The 17,586-nt window shown below is 43.0% G+C and overlaps 1 protein-coding gene across 2 annotated transcripts; it reads right to left on the bottom strand.

Annotated features, from left to right (window-relative positions):
* Positions 1-478: 478 nt before the first annotated feature.
* Ctps (CTP synthase) lies at positions 479-14,021 on the bottom strand. Of its 2 annotated transcripts, none has more exons than XM_080266352.1 (12): positions 13,977-14,021; positions 11,824-12,009; positions 10,913-11,082; positions 9,443-9,619; positions 7,561-7,770; positions 7,033-7,187; positions 6,293-6,514; positions 5,562-5,699; positions 4,691-4,900; positions 2,832-2,984; positions 2,527-2,642; positions 479-1,286 (listed from the first exon to the last, which is right to left on the bottom strand). In XM_080266352.1, the coding sequence occupies exons 2-12, from the start codon at positions 11,987-11,989 to the stop codon at positions 1,132-1,134; spliced, it is 1,872 nt and encodes a 623-aa protein (XP_080122478.1). In that variant the 5' UTR covers positions 11,990-12,009; positions 13,977-14,021; the 3' UTR covers positions 479-1,131. The 2 variants fall into 2 exon arrangements, with proteins under 2 accessions (XP_080122478.1, XP_080122477.1); XM_080266351.1 differs by having other exon boundaries at positions 11,824-11,999; positions 13,977-14,019.
* Between the last annotated feature and the right edge of the window lie 3,565 nt (positions 14,022-17,586).

The following is a 17,586-nucleotide window of genomic DNA, read 5'->3' as shown; positions in this document are numbered from 1 at the left end:
ATTATGGAGAGGATGGGGGATGATAATTGGATGAGGAAGGTGAAAAGTGTTAATATTGGGGGTGGGGTTATGAGGGGTAGACCGAGAAAGACATGGGACAAGGTCATTAAGTGTGATCTCAGGGTTAAGGAACTGAACAGGGAGGCTGCAATGGATCGTGCAGCTTGGAAAGCCGCCATTAGGTGACTAAGGCCGACGCATGCAAGCATGTTGTAGCCTTTAAAAACGAACCAAAACTGCCATCATCATCATCATCATCCAATCTTCTTTCCCCAACTAATGATAAAAAAGGAATGAACCAAATGCTGGAAGACTGGTAAAAAGGAAAGTTGCCCTTTCCAGGAAAAACTAAACCAGAAGAGTCCTCATCAGAGAAATTACCAATATTGCTTTACGATATTTCAGTTTACGATTGCCTTTCTAGGAAGCATACCAATCGTAAAATGAGGGAGACCTGTACTTCATTGGAGTGAAGATGTAAACTAGCCTCAATCTGGAATGTTATATCTCCTTTACATCAGGAGGTCTTGGCAAAACCTACAACTGTATTCTTGTGAACATGTTAACACATCTCTCTTAGGTGATTAATTATGCATACAACACATCACTATTCCCCTGTACATGTGAATGAGGAGGAAGGGAAGACAAAGGCCATGGCTGAGGCACCTAAATTTTCCCCTGTGTACTGTATGTGACTGAGATGGAAGGAGAGATGAATAGGGGGATGCTGGAGGAACAATAAATAACTAAATTACAGGATTTTCCTATGCGAGTGAGTAAGGAGGAAGAGAAACTAGAAAGTAAGGGGGAGGTGAAGGATGAGGTGGAGGGATGGGGTAATGATGTATACCGATGAGGGCAGTGTGAGATGGAGGGAGGGTAGCCTGACGTTTGTGAAGGACAGGGCAATATGGAAGAGGGTTACCTGCAGCCATCCCCTCCGAGATTGAGTCTAGCTATAAATAGACACATAGATCGAGACAGATGAATAATCAGATATATGGATAGACAGGTTCTACTGGTGTTCAGTCACTGTTTATCAACAGTCATCACAAACATGCTAAAAATACAGCTCTATTGTACGTCCCCTGAGCACCCAAGAGATCTCCCATACACTAATTGCTGCATCCACTACTTGTCTGCCTTTGCTACTAACACCTTCTCTACATCAGAGCAGGTGGGAGGAAGGCTGCGGATCTGTGGGGGTGAGGGTTGTGGGGCAGGCGGCATGCTGGGCTCATCGGTCTGGTTAACAAGGAGGTGGGGTGGCATGGGCAGCTCCTCATCTGTTGATAACATAAGACATCACATTATGTAAGATTATCACATACCATGATGATGATGATGGTCACATGCCATAAATCGCAATACATTAGGCTATCACCAACTACAGTACTGAATTTGTCACAGTAAACAGGGTTATCACAATTAGTCATAGAACATAAGGCTATCACACAAAATCACTCACATCACAGGATGCTACTGAACATGAAATACACATCCAGCACATATCACACTATTACAGTCACACATAGTTCACTAAAATATGTAAAGTTAAGATAAACACACACGCACACACATGTTTGGATATTACACAGACAGTACACATTATCAGATAGAGCTACCACATAAAGATCTCACTCAAAAGTTAGTCAGATCTTCAATACTACTAAAGTAAAAATAAAGATTTCTAGCTACTTACAATTTTTCAAAGTATGAATCCCTGAGCAAATGGTTTTCTCTTACATCATTTTAACCAATGGAATGGATCTTTGGTTCCTATGACACAATCTTGGATTAATAAAATCATCTTGCATAATTTGTTACAACCACAAAAGGGTGAATGGTAATAGTATCAGCTTCCAAGCTCCTATGACACTCTCAGATGAATAAATAGTCAGGCATTACCTAGAATAAAATATAGTACCAGAGTTGCCCTGATCATAAGGATTAATGGTGAGAGTATGATATTAACTCTCTCAAGCAATTATGACACACTCAAAGCTGATTAGAATTTTCTGGCTCACATAATAATTTATACTAACATTTTAACCCTTTCATTCCAATGGCATATTTCTTTTTCTATTTTTGTTATCTCCAGACATTTATATTCATCTTTGGAGTGACTTTATGATCTGTAGGGTTGAGATGTACTCTTGATTTACCAGTTCACAACTGAAACCATCCATTAGCCGACTGTAATTGTATGGTGGCAACCTATATAATCTGTTCACTTTCATTCGGTGTAAAACTGTCATCTCTACATCTAGAATGCAGAGCTTAAACAAAGGATCAGCAAAAGAATACTGTGCTAGTCACATAAAAAGTGCTGTGGAAAGGATGTAGGTCCAAAAAAAATATACTGTTTTTTTCTGCCACTGAGCTACAGGAAACAGGCTGCAAAAAAGGATGAAAAATCTTTGCCATGTTAAAGCAAATGAACTATAATTGAGAAGTACATCATTAAAGGGTTAAAATATCAGTTAGGGATGAGGGCAGGTGAAGCTGATGGAAGAAACACCATACCAGATGACTCTGGTGTCTCTGTTGGTGTCATACGGCAGCCTCGAGCCAGGTACTGCTCCAGGCGACCACTGGCAGCCAGGATCAGCCCAAGGTATGGTGGAGATGGTTTCAGTGGCCTGAAAGGAAACAATACACTCAGTATTACAGCACATTTGTTCTAACTTAACAAAGATTCCTAACCTCTTTCTGCTCAGTTGATGGCCAAATGTCATCAGATTGGAGGGCTGATCTGACTAGTAACCAAGGAGACTTACTCCTATTTCATGGCAAAAAAGTAATCAAACTGAAGGGATAAAGATATTGACCTTGTGAGGTACTCTGGGTGGAACTGACAAGCCAAATAGTAAGGATGGTCTTCCAGTTCCATCATCTCCATCCGCTCACCATCAACGTCCTGACCCACAAATTTCAGACCTGCAGCCTCAAAGTCACTCACATACCTTGGGTTCACTTCAAACCTGTCACAGAAGACAAAACAGATGAAAAATAATGGGCATATGTCACATGATGCTCAAACCAAGTAGAAGAAAAATGGGGGCAAATGCCATAAGATGCTTAGCCATGATGCTCATCCCTGTAACTTAAATGGCATGGAAATACAGGTTGGTTGCATTATACAAGCATTCGTAATACGAGAAGTCGATGTTCCAAGCTTAGCATTTATGGGACATTTTCCGCAACATGGGTTCGATGTTACAATAATCAGTATGGAATGGTATGAGGAAATTCAAAATGCATGCCACTAGCTGTGAGGCAACTGTCACGTGGTGTGAGGTAGGTGCACAGAGATGAGTTTGTTAGCCATCCCAGGATCCTGTGCACCCCTCCACCTCCTCTCCATACCCCTCTCTCCCTCTCCATACTCTCTCCTCATCGTTTTCTTGTGCGTACGTACTGTACTGCTACTGCCCTGAGAGTTATATAGCCTTGTGTCTGTACTGAGTTCGTAAAGATAATGTTACACCGTGCCTGCCAAGTGCCCGCAAAGCTCACTGAGTGTTCCCCACATCTCTGATCTTCAAGAATTTTGCTTCTTTGGCAAGTGAAGCAGAGGAGATGGCCCAGCTTTAGTCACTCCTGCACCACCACAGTTGTTTCTCATGCCTGAGAGAGAGAAAAAGAGCCAGCCCAGATGGTGGTCATGTTACAAAATGGTGGCTGTACCAAGTAAGTGTACTGTATGTACTCGTTTGCTATTTTCTCTTTAATTTTGCTTCCAATGCAGTAGATATTCACTGTATAGGTAGGCTGTATGCATTTATATATATTTTTAGTGTAACTAATCTTTATTCTTGTTTACAATGGGCTTCAACTACGCTATATGTGTAACTTGGTGGTCCTCAGGAACCAAACCCTACTTTTCTTGTGTGTTACGTACTTCGTTGTACAACTTTAGTTTATGAACAAAGTTGGAGGAACCTAACTGCTCGTATCATAGAGACCGTGCTGTACAATCATTTACATTCCTTGGGCTTACTTCAAACCTGGTGAGGAAAGCAAAAATGATGAAAATAGGAGCAAAGACCATAAGATTCTTAGCCACAGTGCTCTTCTCCATTACTGTACTTAAACAACATGGAATACATACTGTATAGTAAGTCTGTGTTTAAACTTATTTCATTAAAAAGTTGTTGATGAACTAGTACTTATTCTTTACTTAAAGCAGCTTATGATTCCATCCATCTCATCTAATCCTGTGTTGCCCCAGGCCAGGAGGAGCATAGAAGCCTGGGCTATGCAAATTGGTCCAGACATTAAAGATAAGAGCGACCAGCCTCAACCTTCCCTGAGTGGCATTACATGAGCTATAAACCCCAACCACCCCTTGGATATAAACCTGCACAGGCTCAGTCTGATTGGAGCACCTTAATAACCCTCTAAACCACCAGGTGCCATAATTTGGTTATATGGTTACCACCTAGCATGGTAAATGATTTCCTGGGTTACCAGGAACCATTTGGCTTGTCACTCAATGAAGAGACCATGCGGCAGCACTACACTGAGTGAGTAGATGATGGGCACCCCCACTATGAAAATACTTGGAGGTCAGAAATTGGTGTTCTTTGTCCTTTTTAACCTCTCAATACCCTCCCCAGAGGGTGAGGAAATTCATGATACAGTTCTCTGACATTTTTCTGTGACTTGTACTGCTGACTGATGGTACCTATGCCTATGCCGCTCCTCCACATAGTCAACACCGCCATACAGTTGCCACAGCTTGCAGTTGCGTGTCTTGAAAAGCGTCTGCCTTTTGCCCAGCCTCATGGTGCCCCCCATCTGGCCGGGGTTGTGCTCTGGCATCTCTATCACCACGTGACGCACTCCTTCTGGCTCCATCTCCTGGCTGCTGGCATCACCCCATCCCAACATATTCCTGTATGTATGCATGTCAGTCAGCCATACATCAGTTATACCAGAGTATTAAATATCAGTTATTGTCAGACAGTCATACATTACATTAGTTAATAACATACACCTGTACATCAGTTGGCAAACTTCCCTTAGTTCCATCTCTTGACTACTAGCAGCACCCCATCCCTGCAGTGAGCTCTATCTCCATGTCTAACCTAACCTAATCCTGGCTCTGTCTCACATGCATAACTATCTACATACAAAACTCTTTCTTACAATTCCCAAATTCACAAGCACCTGCAACACAGAAGTCAGATATAAATACCTTTCTAATTCAATGACAGCCACCGGCAGATCAAAATAAACACTAAACAATGAAGTCATCACTGAATCCACACAAGTACAGTACTGTATAACCATTTGCACGTACCTGTTTCTTCACATCACATGCATCTACAAGATAATCATACATAGATCTATCCATCCTATCATTCAACCCCTCCTTGACCCATAAAGAGCAGGAGGTCTACGGGCTAAGCAAATCAGTCCAGACATTTAAGGCCCTGTTTGCCCTTGAATAGCTTTGTGTAAGCAGATAACCCCAAGCACCCCTCAGACAGAAACCAAAGCATGTCCCATCTGCCTGGAGCACATTAACTCAGGAGACTACCATACATAAATACCTTGCAAATTCAATAACAGCCGCCTGCAGTCCAAGACATACACCAAGAAACGGAGTCCTCATGGTCCGTGCCCATTGGCACACTGCCACTTTCCCCTCCATACCACGCTGACCAAACCCACCAGGCACAATAATACCACTGAAAATATGAAGCACAAAGCATGAAATGTGTGGCTGATAGTTTGCTACTGTAAGTCCAAGTTTATCTGAACATGAATGCAGTGGACTGCAGGACAAACTTGCCCTTTTCCAACAGTACACCATTTCCCTTTCAGAGAATATGGAGGAAGTTAAGGGATATTTGTATAACCAATGCCAACATGTGAAGGTATCCTGGTATCTGGTCTCTCCCTATCATCATGAAGTGTGCTGTATCCACAAACAGGAACATGAATGTGTACCAGTATATCATAATTATAAATTCCTCTTATCTTCTTTTTACCATTAGGTTACAAGTAAACACAGAAAAAATGAAGTTCTGCGTGACATACTGTAGATGCACTTGCACTCATTTTGCCAAGCCTCATAATAACTGACTGGGCAAGTGTCTCTAACTCCTCTTACACTTATTTATTATTTACAGTATTTATTTATATTTTTTTGGTATTTGTGCACTTCACATATACTCATGCCAAATATGATTAAATTAAAACTAAAATGGAGCTTTAATTGACAGAGAAAGAAATAAAATAAAACAAAGTAAAATAAAATAAAAAGTTCTGGGCAACATACCTACACTTGCACACATTTTGCCAGGCCTCATAATACTTGACAGGGCGTGTGCGTTTGGCCTCCTCTTCCAAATCATCAGCCTCAATGCACTTCAGCTCCAATTTGCGTGTGCAAGCAAGGGCAGCATGTTGTAGTGCCTTGATCACTGAGGCATAGGAGTCCTCTAGTTGTGTGTATTTACCCACAAGCCCGATGGTTACACTGGTGCGTAGGTGCTCGTGTCTGTCAACAGTTATAGAATCTTAAATTGAGTCATAAGTAACATACAGTCATGATCCCCATTCTAACATATGGAAGTGAGGCTCTCATCTTACTGAAACAACACCAAATGGGTGCAAGAATTGGAAATGAGTTATATGAGATGAGTGTGATGAGTTACATGGAAGGAGACAAATTGTGGAAGTTCAAAAGCACTGTGGTGTTGAAGTGGATGTGCAGCGAAGTGTTAGAAGTACTCAGAGATGGTCTGGCTATAAGAAGTGAATGGAGAGAGACTGAGAAGGAAACTGTATTTGAGTAAGGTGGAAAGGTAAAGGATGACTGAGGATCAGGTGAAAGGACAGAGTACAAAGGTATAAGAATGAGAGTGGTGTGAGATGGAGGAAGGAACAGCCTAATAGCTGAGAAAAGGGTGACATGAAGGTGATTTGTCAGTGGCCACCCCATCGAGGATTTAGACATCTGGCTGTGGACAGACAAATAAGTAGACAAACATAGATACTTCAGGTTCTCTAACGTACTTCATTGACAGATGACGCCATTTTTTCATGAAGTTTTTTGGACGATGAGAGTCAAGACTGAGGCTTAAACGTTCACTCAGTAGATGTGAGACCTGCTGCTCCTCCAACATCAATGGCACCTCATAGATACTCTTGGCATCATGCAGGCATATTACCTGTGGATAAAATGGTTTATACTGATCAAAACACATACCACATGTACATGCAGTCCTCAATTGCCTCTTCAGTCCAATGACATGTTTATATTTAATTTCTTTTCTCCAGACAGTCTTGTGAAGTGCCTGAGTGTGGATTTTTATGCCTGTGAGGAGTGGCCAGGATTCCAGGGGCTTGAATGGTGAGTGAAAGAGAATGGCCCATTCAACTGGGCCAACTTTTGGCTAGTTTCTTCTTCTATCACTTTTTTCCATGCTCTCTGGACCCACCTGCACCCCAGGCTTAGGTGGGACAAGAGGTCTGGATGAAGATGATGATTACCATTACTATAATATCATACAGTATCAGCATTATTACTATTACTATTATTACCTGTTCTGGGGCCACATGGCAGAAATTTGAAATTTTGGCCTTGACGAAGCTTCCATCTACAGGTTTCTCGGATCGGCATACAATGAGGTCGGGGGAGAGTCCAAGGCCACGCAGCTCCCTAACACTGGCCTGGGTGGGTTTGGTCTTGTGCTCACCAGTGGATGATGGTTGTGGCACAAGTGATACGTGAACTACACAGATGTTCTCTCTCTGTCATCAGAAAGCATAATATTACTATAGTTAGTTCATTTCTACCTGTAGCCTAAAAAGAATATATGCCAAGCAAATTCTCATAGTGGTAGGTGGGGGCGCTCCCCATCCACTCACTTGATGTAGTTCTCCTCTCGAGTGACTGACCTTTCCTCTCTTCCTTCCTTCTGTCCTCTTCTGTTTTTCTTTCCTTCATTCTTTCCTCTTCCTTATGCCTACGGGTGACTCTACACTGAGTGACAAGCCAAACTGTTTCCCATACACCAGGAAATCATTTACTGTACTATGCTGGGTGGTCACCATATAATGAAATTATGGCACCTGATGGTTTAGTGAGTAATTAAGCACTCCAATCAGCTTGTGCTTGTGCAGGTTTCTGTATCCAAGGGGTGGTTGGGGTTTATTGCTCACATATTGCCACTCAGGGATGAGTGAGGCTGGTCAATCTCATTTTAAATGTCAGGACCAACTTGCCTAGCCCTGGGCTCCTGTGCTTCTGATGGGGCAACAATGGATTAGATGATGAAAGAATGAATGACTGAATGAAATTCTCATCTTGAGTTAATATTTATCCATCTATCATCCAATTTCATTTTTGCCCCATCAGGAACATAGAGGCCCATGATTAGGCAAGGCAGTCCCTCTAATATCAAGGACGCCCAGCCTCATTCGCTTCTGAGTGGCATTATGCCGGTTATAACTGCACTTCAACCACATCTTGGATGAAAACCCTTGTGTACCCCATACAGTTGGAGCTCCTTACCTCATCAGACCACTAAGTATCTATCTATCTATCTATTGCTAGATGCCTTAATCCCAAAAGGGGTGGCCACAAACAAATCACCTCCATGTTGCCCTGTCCCCTGCCATTTCACTGCCCTGATCCCAGCTCACACCCCCTTCTCTCATATACCTCCCCACTCTGTCCCTCCATCTCATCCTTGGACTCCCCCTACCTCTTCCCCCCTCTACTTCACTCACATACACTCTCCTTGTCAGTCTCTCACTCTCCATCCTCTCCACATGGCCAAACCACCTCAGTGTTTCTCCTAATGCTTCCTATCACATCCACATCCACACCACAATGCTCCTTCATTTTCTCAAATGTCAGTCTGTATCTCCATGTGACTCCACACGCTCCTCTCAAATAACTCATTTCCACTGCTCTCACTCTTGACTTCTGTCCCTCCAACAAGGTCCAAGCTTCACTTCCATCCGTTATAGTTGGTGTCACAATACTGTCATGCAGTAAATTTTTCACTTCCATGCTCACTTCACTGTTTCTTATCACTGCTTTCTAGGAACCAGCAACCTTTCTTCCTTGTTGTACCCTTTCAAGCACTTCACCCTCTAAACTTCCTTTTAAGCATCATCTGGTTAATACAGTACAGCATGATTACCACCCAGTACAGTAAATGGTTTTCTAGGACATTAACTTGACAAAATAGCTTGGCTCTTATCTTGAATCTGAACTGAAACTGTGATGTTTCTATGAAGGACAAAATAAGTGGCTAATGAAATAAAATAAAATAATGACATAAAAAGCATGGTCCTCACCTTAGCTTTGAACTGAAACTGAATGACCACCTCTACAAAATGCAAAGCAACAGAGAGTTAAAAATGAAAGAGCTTGCTTCTATGTCCATAATCTGATAAAATATTTAATCCTTACCTTGACTCTGAACTGAAACTGTCTGAATGCCTCCACAAAGGGCATACCCTCAATGTCTCCAATGGTTCCACCCAGCTCAATGATACACACTTCGGGAGCACCCTGGTCACCATCCACGGGCCGCATGGCTACTGTCTCAACCCACTCTTGGATGGCATCAGTTATGTGAGGCACCACCTGTGTACACATCAATATCAACTTTTTGAGCCTGGTGACATCATCTTACATTTATTTCTTGTCATATATAGGTCACCATCCACTCACTCGATGTAATGCTGCTGTCGGGTGTCTGCCCTTTCCTCTCCTCCATCCTTCTTTCCTTCCATCCTCTTCTGTCTTCCTTTCCTTCATTCTTTCCTTATCCTTCTGCCTACAGGTAACTTTATATTCCCTCTTCTGTCTTTCTTTCCTTCATTCTTTCCTTTCCTTCTGCCTGTGGGTGACTCTACACCGAGTGACAAGCCAAATGGTTTCCTGTACAGCAGGAAACCATTTACTACACTGGATTGTAACCATATACCCAAATTTTGGCACCTGGTGGTTTAGTGGGTAATTATTGCACTCCAATCGGATTGAGCCGGTGAAGATTTATATCAAAGGGGTGGTTGGGGTTGATTGCTCATGTAATGCCACTCAGGGATGAGTGAGGCTGATCACTCTCATCTTAAATGTCGGGACCAACTGCCTAGCCCCAGGCTCCTACACTCCTCAAGGGGCAAAGTAGGATTGGATGATGGATGGATATATAGGTAATTATATTAGGCCTTAGATAGACTTTTCATGGTGGAGGGGTTAGGTATAGCATTAATGAAGTCTTCTAGTATGAGATGCCTTTCCTGAGTTGTATAAACAAAACTGTCTGGTAACAGAAAGAGTATACTACAAATGACATCATTCAGATTCACAGGACATTTAACTATTAAACTGTTGATGAATGAACACATAGTCTTCACTTAAAATTGCTTGACTCATTATAAAGTTGCTCTGGTTACTTATTTATTCAGTTTAGTTTTCACTTTCAACCCTTTCATCATGGCTGAGATGCATGTCTCATGACAAGTAATCTCACCTGAAGCAGCACTATGCCTACACAGATCTTACAGTTCATTTACATTAACTAGGTGGATGTTTTCACAATTTTTCTGCATACTTCCCATAGTTCATTCTCTGAATAAGACAATATTTTGGTCTTACCTCCTTTCCATAGCACTTGTTGCTGCCTAGCACCATATTCAAAGGTTAATCTCTTGTTACAGATCAATGTTCAAGATGGAGAGATGGCAATTTCACACTCAGTTAAAGTGAACAGAGTATAGTATAGTATGGTATTTAATTGAATTTAAGGGGTTAAGGTGAACTAAACATTGAAGATAGAAAGGTGATAATTTTACACCTAGTTAAAGTCAAGTGTACAGTACTTAATCAAAGTGAAGGGGATGAGGTCAATGTAGGCTCCTCACAACAACTGACCTGTACCGTCTTGCCAAGGTAGTCACCGCGTCTCTCCTTGTTGATGACAGACTGGTATATCTTGCCAGTGGTGATGTTGTTATCTCTATGCAGAGTAACATCCAGGAAACGCTCATAATTGCCCAGGTCCAGGTCCACTTCACCTCCATCATCCAATACAAAGACCTCACCTGTACAACATTCAAGAGTTAAGCTACTTTAATAGAAGTTCTTTTTTGCCTTATGCTGCTGTTATTGTTGTTGCTTAACTGAAGTCTGTCTGGCCATGTAGGTCCATCAACTACAGGTGAGTAATGACTTCTGTGGAGCCATCCTACAGGTACAATAGGGTACGGTGCATACAATATGTAGAGATCCTGCCTCTTACAAAAGTCAGACCAGTCTTTCCTAAGGTAAGGTGCAGGAAAATATGAGGAGATACGACTCCCAGGAGAACCCACAACTGCTCCACCCAGGATGCGCAGTGTCAAGTCCACAGTAACATTCCTCCAGTATTCTAACCATACCATACCTATGTGCATACCTGTATTTACATATTCAGCTCTGTACCTATGTTAGACAACACAATCATTCCCAGTAGTAAAATGCTTTAAATGATATTAACTTTGGCTATTAAGTTCACAGTATAAATCCTGTCATCAGAGTGAATGGAGTTCAGCTGACATCTGCACACACAAAAAAAGGATGGGTAGGGTGGCAAGGGAGATACAGGATCAGGTGGAAGCATGGGGTGGAGAGGTATATGAAGAAAGGGGGCATGAGGTGAAGGATGGGCAGCCTGATAGGCTAGTGGAGGACAGGGTGACATGGAAGCACTTTGTTTGTGGTTAACCCCTCCAGGAGTAGGACATCTGGCTGAATGGGTATAGACGCACACACAAAAGGAATACAAACCCCAGAACAATGCATACCATGTTCATAAGGAGAGAAAGTGCCAGCATCAATGTTGATGTAGGGGTCAATTTTGATGGATGTAACACGCAGGCCACAGTGCTTGAGTATGGTGCCCACACTGGAGGCAATGACACCCTTCCCTATACCCGATATCACACCACCTGTCACCAAGATGTACTTCATCTTGCTCTCACTGAAAAGAACTATCAACAGTACAATAGTAGTTATGGATACATGATTATCAGTTACACTACTGATTATCTAATAATTGTTGGTAGGCTACTGACTATCACCCCAGTAGTTAGTGTTGCTAGCTACACAAATGCCATCCTAATAGAGCCAGGGTTTGAATCCTGGTGTGAGCTGGTTGCTTTGCTAAAATCATGTCCATCCGTCCTTTGAGGGTTGGTAGGTATGTTACAATAAATACCTAGAGTAACACCTAGGAGAAGCAACTGGTGCAACCTGGATGATGCAGTGCCCTTGTATCTCAGGATAGAGTGAACAACCTGCCACAAGCCTACTGGTATGTTAAAGAAATGTTTGTTGCTGATCATCCCATCTGCCTGACAGAGCAGACCTATCAATTGCTGGCAAGCAATTGCCCCTTGTAATGAGGTCTATAAAAGCCCACGTTGCTTAGAGGTAAAGCAGGGACCCTCTCTTTGGCTTAGTGACAACATGCATGCCTATGAAGCGGGAGGGCCTGAGATCGAATCTCAGTCAGACCAGTGATTAATTTGTTAAGTTTCAGTTTGGCTGTTACATTGGCTGGCAGCGGTGTAGGATGTGAAGCGAGGCTTGGAGGGCAATGATGTTGTTTGTTAGCTGGCAGCATCCTAGTCCTTACATCCCAGGGATGAGCTGCTTGGTGTAGTCTGCAGCATCCCCAATGGTGGCCTCTAATGCTACACTACCGTGCATTCGAAACTCATCAAATTAATCACCAAGGGGAGAAAAGAGTGATGTAATGCAGTCTATAAAAGCCCACATTGCTTAGAGGTAAAGGGGGGATTCCCTCTTTGGCTCAGTGGTAACATGCATGCCTATGATGCACAAGGGCCTGAGATCGAGTCTCGGTCAGATCAATGATTGTTAAGTTTCAGTTTTGTTATTACATCCAGAGGGGCAGTCCCATGCATTGAAATGATGTTCCCTTGTGGCTGACAGCATCCTATGATGTGGGGAAAATTATGGAGTTTGGTTCCTGCCCATTTGCAGCACTATACCCAGTTTACAGGGGCACCATAGCAGGCTCCAAGCCACCCCTTTATCTAGTTATATAGTAATAAGAACCATGGCTAAGCATCTCATGGTGTCTGCTGCCTCCTTTATCTATATCTGCCCAACCCTCAGGAACAACACCTTCATCTGCAGACCTCCCTGCTGCTACACTGCCACCCAGGGCAACGGTAAATGTAAAATCCCATTTTACCCCAAGGTTTGGTTCCCATTAATTGAGAACATTTAAGAGTACAACAACCTCTGCCATTGGTAGCATTTACGACAAAATACCTCTAGCCATCTCTTTGACTCAGACTGTACAGAGTGTAGGCCTCAGCCCATTCCAATGTAGGACACGTGGGAATAGATAAAGGTGGTGCAGATGCCATGAGATGCTTAATGGCCGTGCTCTTCATTAATTAATAGGCCTTAAACCTGTTGTTTTCCTTGCCATTAATACCTGTACTATAACTTCATCATGCTACATATGTACTGGTGGTATTAGATCTAATGTCATATGCCATTTTGTTACATTTCTAAGGGTTACATCCACTAGACTATGTGTTAAGGGATAATATGGCACAAAATTAAAATCCTGCTCTCATGCTGCCACCCATCTCCGTTATCCTTCTCAACCCCACCCACTTTATCCTGCATCCAAGTTCTCCAGATCACCTATTTTACGTTACCTGTGTGAAAGCACCCCTGGACTTGGTGCACAAACTGTTTATGAGGTGTCTTTCCTGTTACACAAAACCTTCCTATCCCACAATTATCAATGGTGCCATCACATTTCAGGATTCAGATCGTTCGCACTGTATCCCCCCATCAAAATAGGTCTATTTATGTCTATCGATAGCATTCTCTCGACACGGTTCGTTGCCTATATGCCTGATAGATGTAGAAGGAATTGTGGAATGCAATTTACTGGCTCAAAAACACGTACAAAGCTCAAATTCAGCTGATGCTGCAAGCCCGCCTTCGACCCAATACAAACAGGGATACCAGAGTTACCAATCATTCACAAACTATGCTAAACTTGCCCAATACCGCTATATATGTTTTCATCTAAGGGAACTGGGCCGCACTCACATCCCACATTGTGGCTGAGTGAAATACGAGGACCTTTTAGCTGCGACGTAGTAATGTGGGACGTGAGTGAATGCGGAGCAAGCGAATGAGAGTGATCGAGAATGAATTAATGGATCTAATGAGTGAATGTAGAGTAAATAAGTGAGGAATGGATGAGTGAATGAGTGGGTGGGGACTGAGTGAGTGAGTGAATGCCTGAGTGGGAAGTGAGTGAGTGAGTGAGGTGTAAGTGGTCGATCGATTGGAGAAAATGGGAGAAATTGCGCTCCCCCGAGCTAGACCCTGTACTGGAGCGCGCTACCACTCCCGGCCCGGCAGTCCTTCGAACTCGCAATACACCGATTACGAGCTCTCTACCACTGAGCCCCCGTGCCCCCGTTGATCGATTGGCGAGGGACTTCAGCCTGCATGTGTGTGTGTGAGTGTGTGTGTGTGTAAACAAGTGACTGGGGAGTGAGTGAGTAGCATAGGGACACGGAGTGAGTCAGTGAGTGATTGGATGAGTGGGAAATGAGTGAATGAATAACTGAGTGGAAAGCGGTCAATGAATGAGTAGATGGGGACTGAATGACTGAACAGAGTGCAAGCGAGTGAATAAGTAAGAGTGAGGGGATGAAGAGTAGCCTACTGTATGTGAGTGGCAGATTGGGAGTGAATGGGGAATAAGTGGAGAAAGACTAAAAGAATGAGTGCGTGTGAGTGAATTTGTGAGTGGCGTAAGTGGAGAGGGAAGAAAAGTGAAGTGGGTGGAGGGGTAAAATTGTGTTATGAATTTAAGTACAGTCGGAGAGGAGATTTAAGTGCAAGTGCGAGGGAGAAAAGTGAGTGAGAAAGGAAGGAATGGGTCGTAAAGTGGAACTTGACGGTGAGCAAAATATACAGGAAAAATAGGAAATGCAAGGATGAGGGTAGAGGGGTAGGATAATGTTATTGTACGATATGGGTTGGCTCGAAACGGAGATAAGGTAGACAGAAGAAGTATAGGTAACTTCAGAGGGACCGTGAGAAGAGTTCTGGCCCCAAGATATCGAATAGTTTTTGTCCGAATTTAACTAAATTCAATTGAGGTGCGTAGGGATCGCCCCAGTGTTAGTTTTTTTTTTTTTTTTTGGGGGGGAGGGGATTGACCCGTCATGTACAATGATGACCCATGGATACAGACAATGCAGGATGACCACAGTGAGTCATAAAAATGACCCCCCTCAAATAAGATTTGTCCGTTTTAGTTACGAGGTGTAGATTCAGAAAAAGAATAAAGACGTAACCTTTATTATCTTCAAAGTTTGGAGACAGCAGTTCACTTGCAACCTGTTAACATTGTTTATCACAGAAAAATTCAGGTCGTTAAGTTCGTAATATTGACCAAAAAAAAAGTCACATGAGATGGGTGAGAGCTAGGTGGGTTAGGTGTGGCAGGAAGGTTTTGAAAGTGAGTTGGATAAAAGAGAGAAAATGATAGAATATCAAGAGAAATTGAAAGACGAGTGGAACGCAGCGAAAGATCAGGAAAATGGCAGTGTGGAGGAGGAATGGCAGTTGTTTAAGAGTGCCGTGGTGGGGCATGCAGAAGAGGTGTGTTGTGTGAGACGTGTGGGTGATGGTGTAAGAAAAGGAAGTGGATGGTGGTGCGAGGAAGATGGCTGTGACTGAGAAGAGACGTGCACATGAAGTGTGGCTGCAGAGGAAGGATGAGGTGTCATATGAGAGGTATAAGGAAAAGAGGAATAGGGCGAGAAGGGCTGTGCATGATGCTAAAGTGGCAGCAGATGAGAGGTGGGGTAGGCGGCTGACAGAGAATTTTCACCAGAATAAGAAAATGTTCTGAAAGGAAGTGAAAAGTGTGCGAAAGGGAGAGTCTGGGAAGGAAGAGCGAGTAAAAGCAGAGAATGGAAGTATGTTAATTGTGATGGATGCAGTAAGGAAGAGATGAGCAGAGTATTTTTGAAAGATTGTTAAATGTAGAGGAGGAAAGGGTGGCTGAGATTGTGGCGGATGGAAGGGTGCAAGGAATAAATGTGTTGGGAGAGCTGAATGATTCTTTGATCACGAAGGAGGAAGTGGAGACGGCAGTAAAGGAGATGAAAACAGGGAAAGCTGCAGGTATGGATGGGTGTGTTGTGGAATGCCTGAAGGGTGGTGGAGTGACTATTGTTGACTGGTTAGTAAGATTGTTGAATGAGTGCTTTGTGAAAGGTATGGTGCCAACTGACTGGGCAAGTGCTTGTGTGGTCCCGTTGTATAATGGCAAGGGTGATAAGTATGAATGTACTAGCTTTAGGGGTATAAGTCTCTTGAGTGTTGTAGGTTAGGTGTATGGTAGAGTGTTAATTATGAGAGTTAGAGAGGGTACAGAGGGAGTGATTGGCGACGAGCAGTGTGGCTTTAGGAGAGAGAGAGAGAGAGAGAGGATGCGTGGATTAGGTGTTTGCTGTGAGAAAAGTGTGTGAAAAGTATTTAGTGAAAGGCAAGGATGTGTTTTGGGCATTCATGGATTTAGAAAAAGTGTATGATAGAAATGATAGGGAGGCTTTGTGGACTGTTTTAAGATTGTATGGACTTGATGGTAGGTTACTAAAAGGGGTGAAAGGTTTTTATGTAACTAGTAGAGCGTGTGTAAGAGTGGGAAATGCTGTGAGTGATTGGTTTCCTGTGAGAGTGGGGCTGGGACAGGAATGTGTGATGTAGCCTTGGTTGTTTAATATTTATATGGATGGTGCTGTAAGGGAGGTGAATGCAAGAGTTTTAGGTGGATGTCTGAGTCTGCTGAATGTTGATGGTGGAGTGTGGAATCTGAAGCAGCTGCTGTTTGCAGATGATACCGCACTGGTGACTGATTCAGAGGAGAGATTGAGACAGTTGGTAGAGGCGTTTGGAAGGGTGTGTGAAAGGAGGAAATTGAAAGTAAATGAGAATAAGAGTAAAGTGATGAAGTGTACGAGGGTGGTAGATGGTAGGGGGATGAATATAGTTTTGAATGGTGAGTTGCTTGAGGAGGTAGAGTGTTTTAAATATCTAGGGTCACATGTTGCTCTGGGTGGAAGAATAGATGCAGAAGTGAAGTTTAGAATGAATAAAGTAGGAAAGGTGCTGAGAGGAATGAAAAGAATGTTTAGATGTCGTTCGCTTAGAATGGATGTAAAGAGAAGGCTGTATGAGGGTGTTGTGGTACCGGGTGCGTTATATGGGGCTGAAACATGGAATATGGGTGCAGCAGAGAGGAAAAGTTTGAATGTAATGGAGATGAGGTGTCTGAGGAGTATGTGTGGAGTGACACGTATGGATCGAGTGTGAAGTGATGAAGTGCGAAGGAGAACTGGAGTTGTTCGGGAGATGGCTGATAGAGTTGAGCAGAGGGTGTTACGATGGTTTGGGCATATGGAGGAGAATGGATAATGAGCGATTGGTGAAAAAGATAACTAGATCTGATGTGAGAGGTGTAAGGCTGAGAGGGAGACCACGAATAG

This window comes from Coenobita brevimanus, chromosome 20 (genome assembly GCF_032717465.1).
Source record: "Coenobita brevimanus isolate Jiangsu-jjx chromosome 20, ASM3271746v2, whole genome shotgun sequence".
NCBI classification, from domain to species: domain Eukaryota; kingdom Metazoa; phylum Arthropoda; class Malacostraca; order Decapoda; family Coenobitidae; genus Coenobita; species Coenobita brevimanus.
This window is presented reverse-complemented; position numbering and strand designations above follow the sequence as displayed.

What these genes read in the sequence shown, in the direction of transcription:
- Ctps (XM_080266352.1), bottom strand. Translation starts at nt 11,989, where the DNA reads ATGAAGTACATCTTGGTGACAGGTGGTGTGATATCGGGTATAGGGAAG. An exon ending in GCCATGTGGCCCCAGAACAG is followed by an intron (nt 7,188 to 7,560) that starts GTAATAATAGTA and finishes TTTTATCCACAG; the next exon opens with GTAATATGCCTGCATGATGC. An exon ending in TGGCGTCATCTGTCAATGAA is followed by an intron (nt 6,515 to 7,032) that starts GTACGTTAGAGA and finishes AACTGTTGACAG; the next exon opens with ACACGAGCACCTACGCACCA.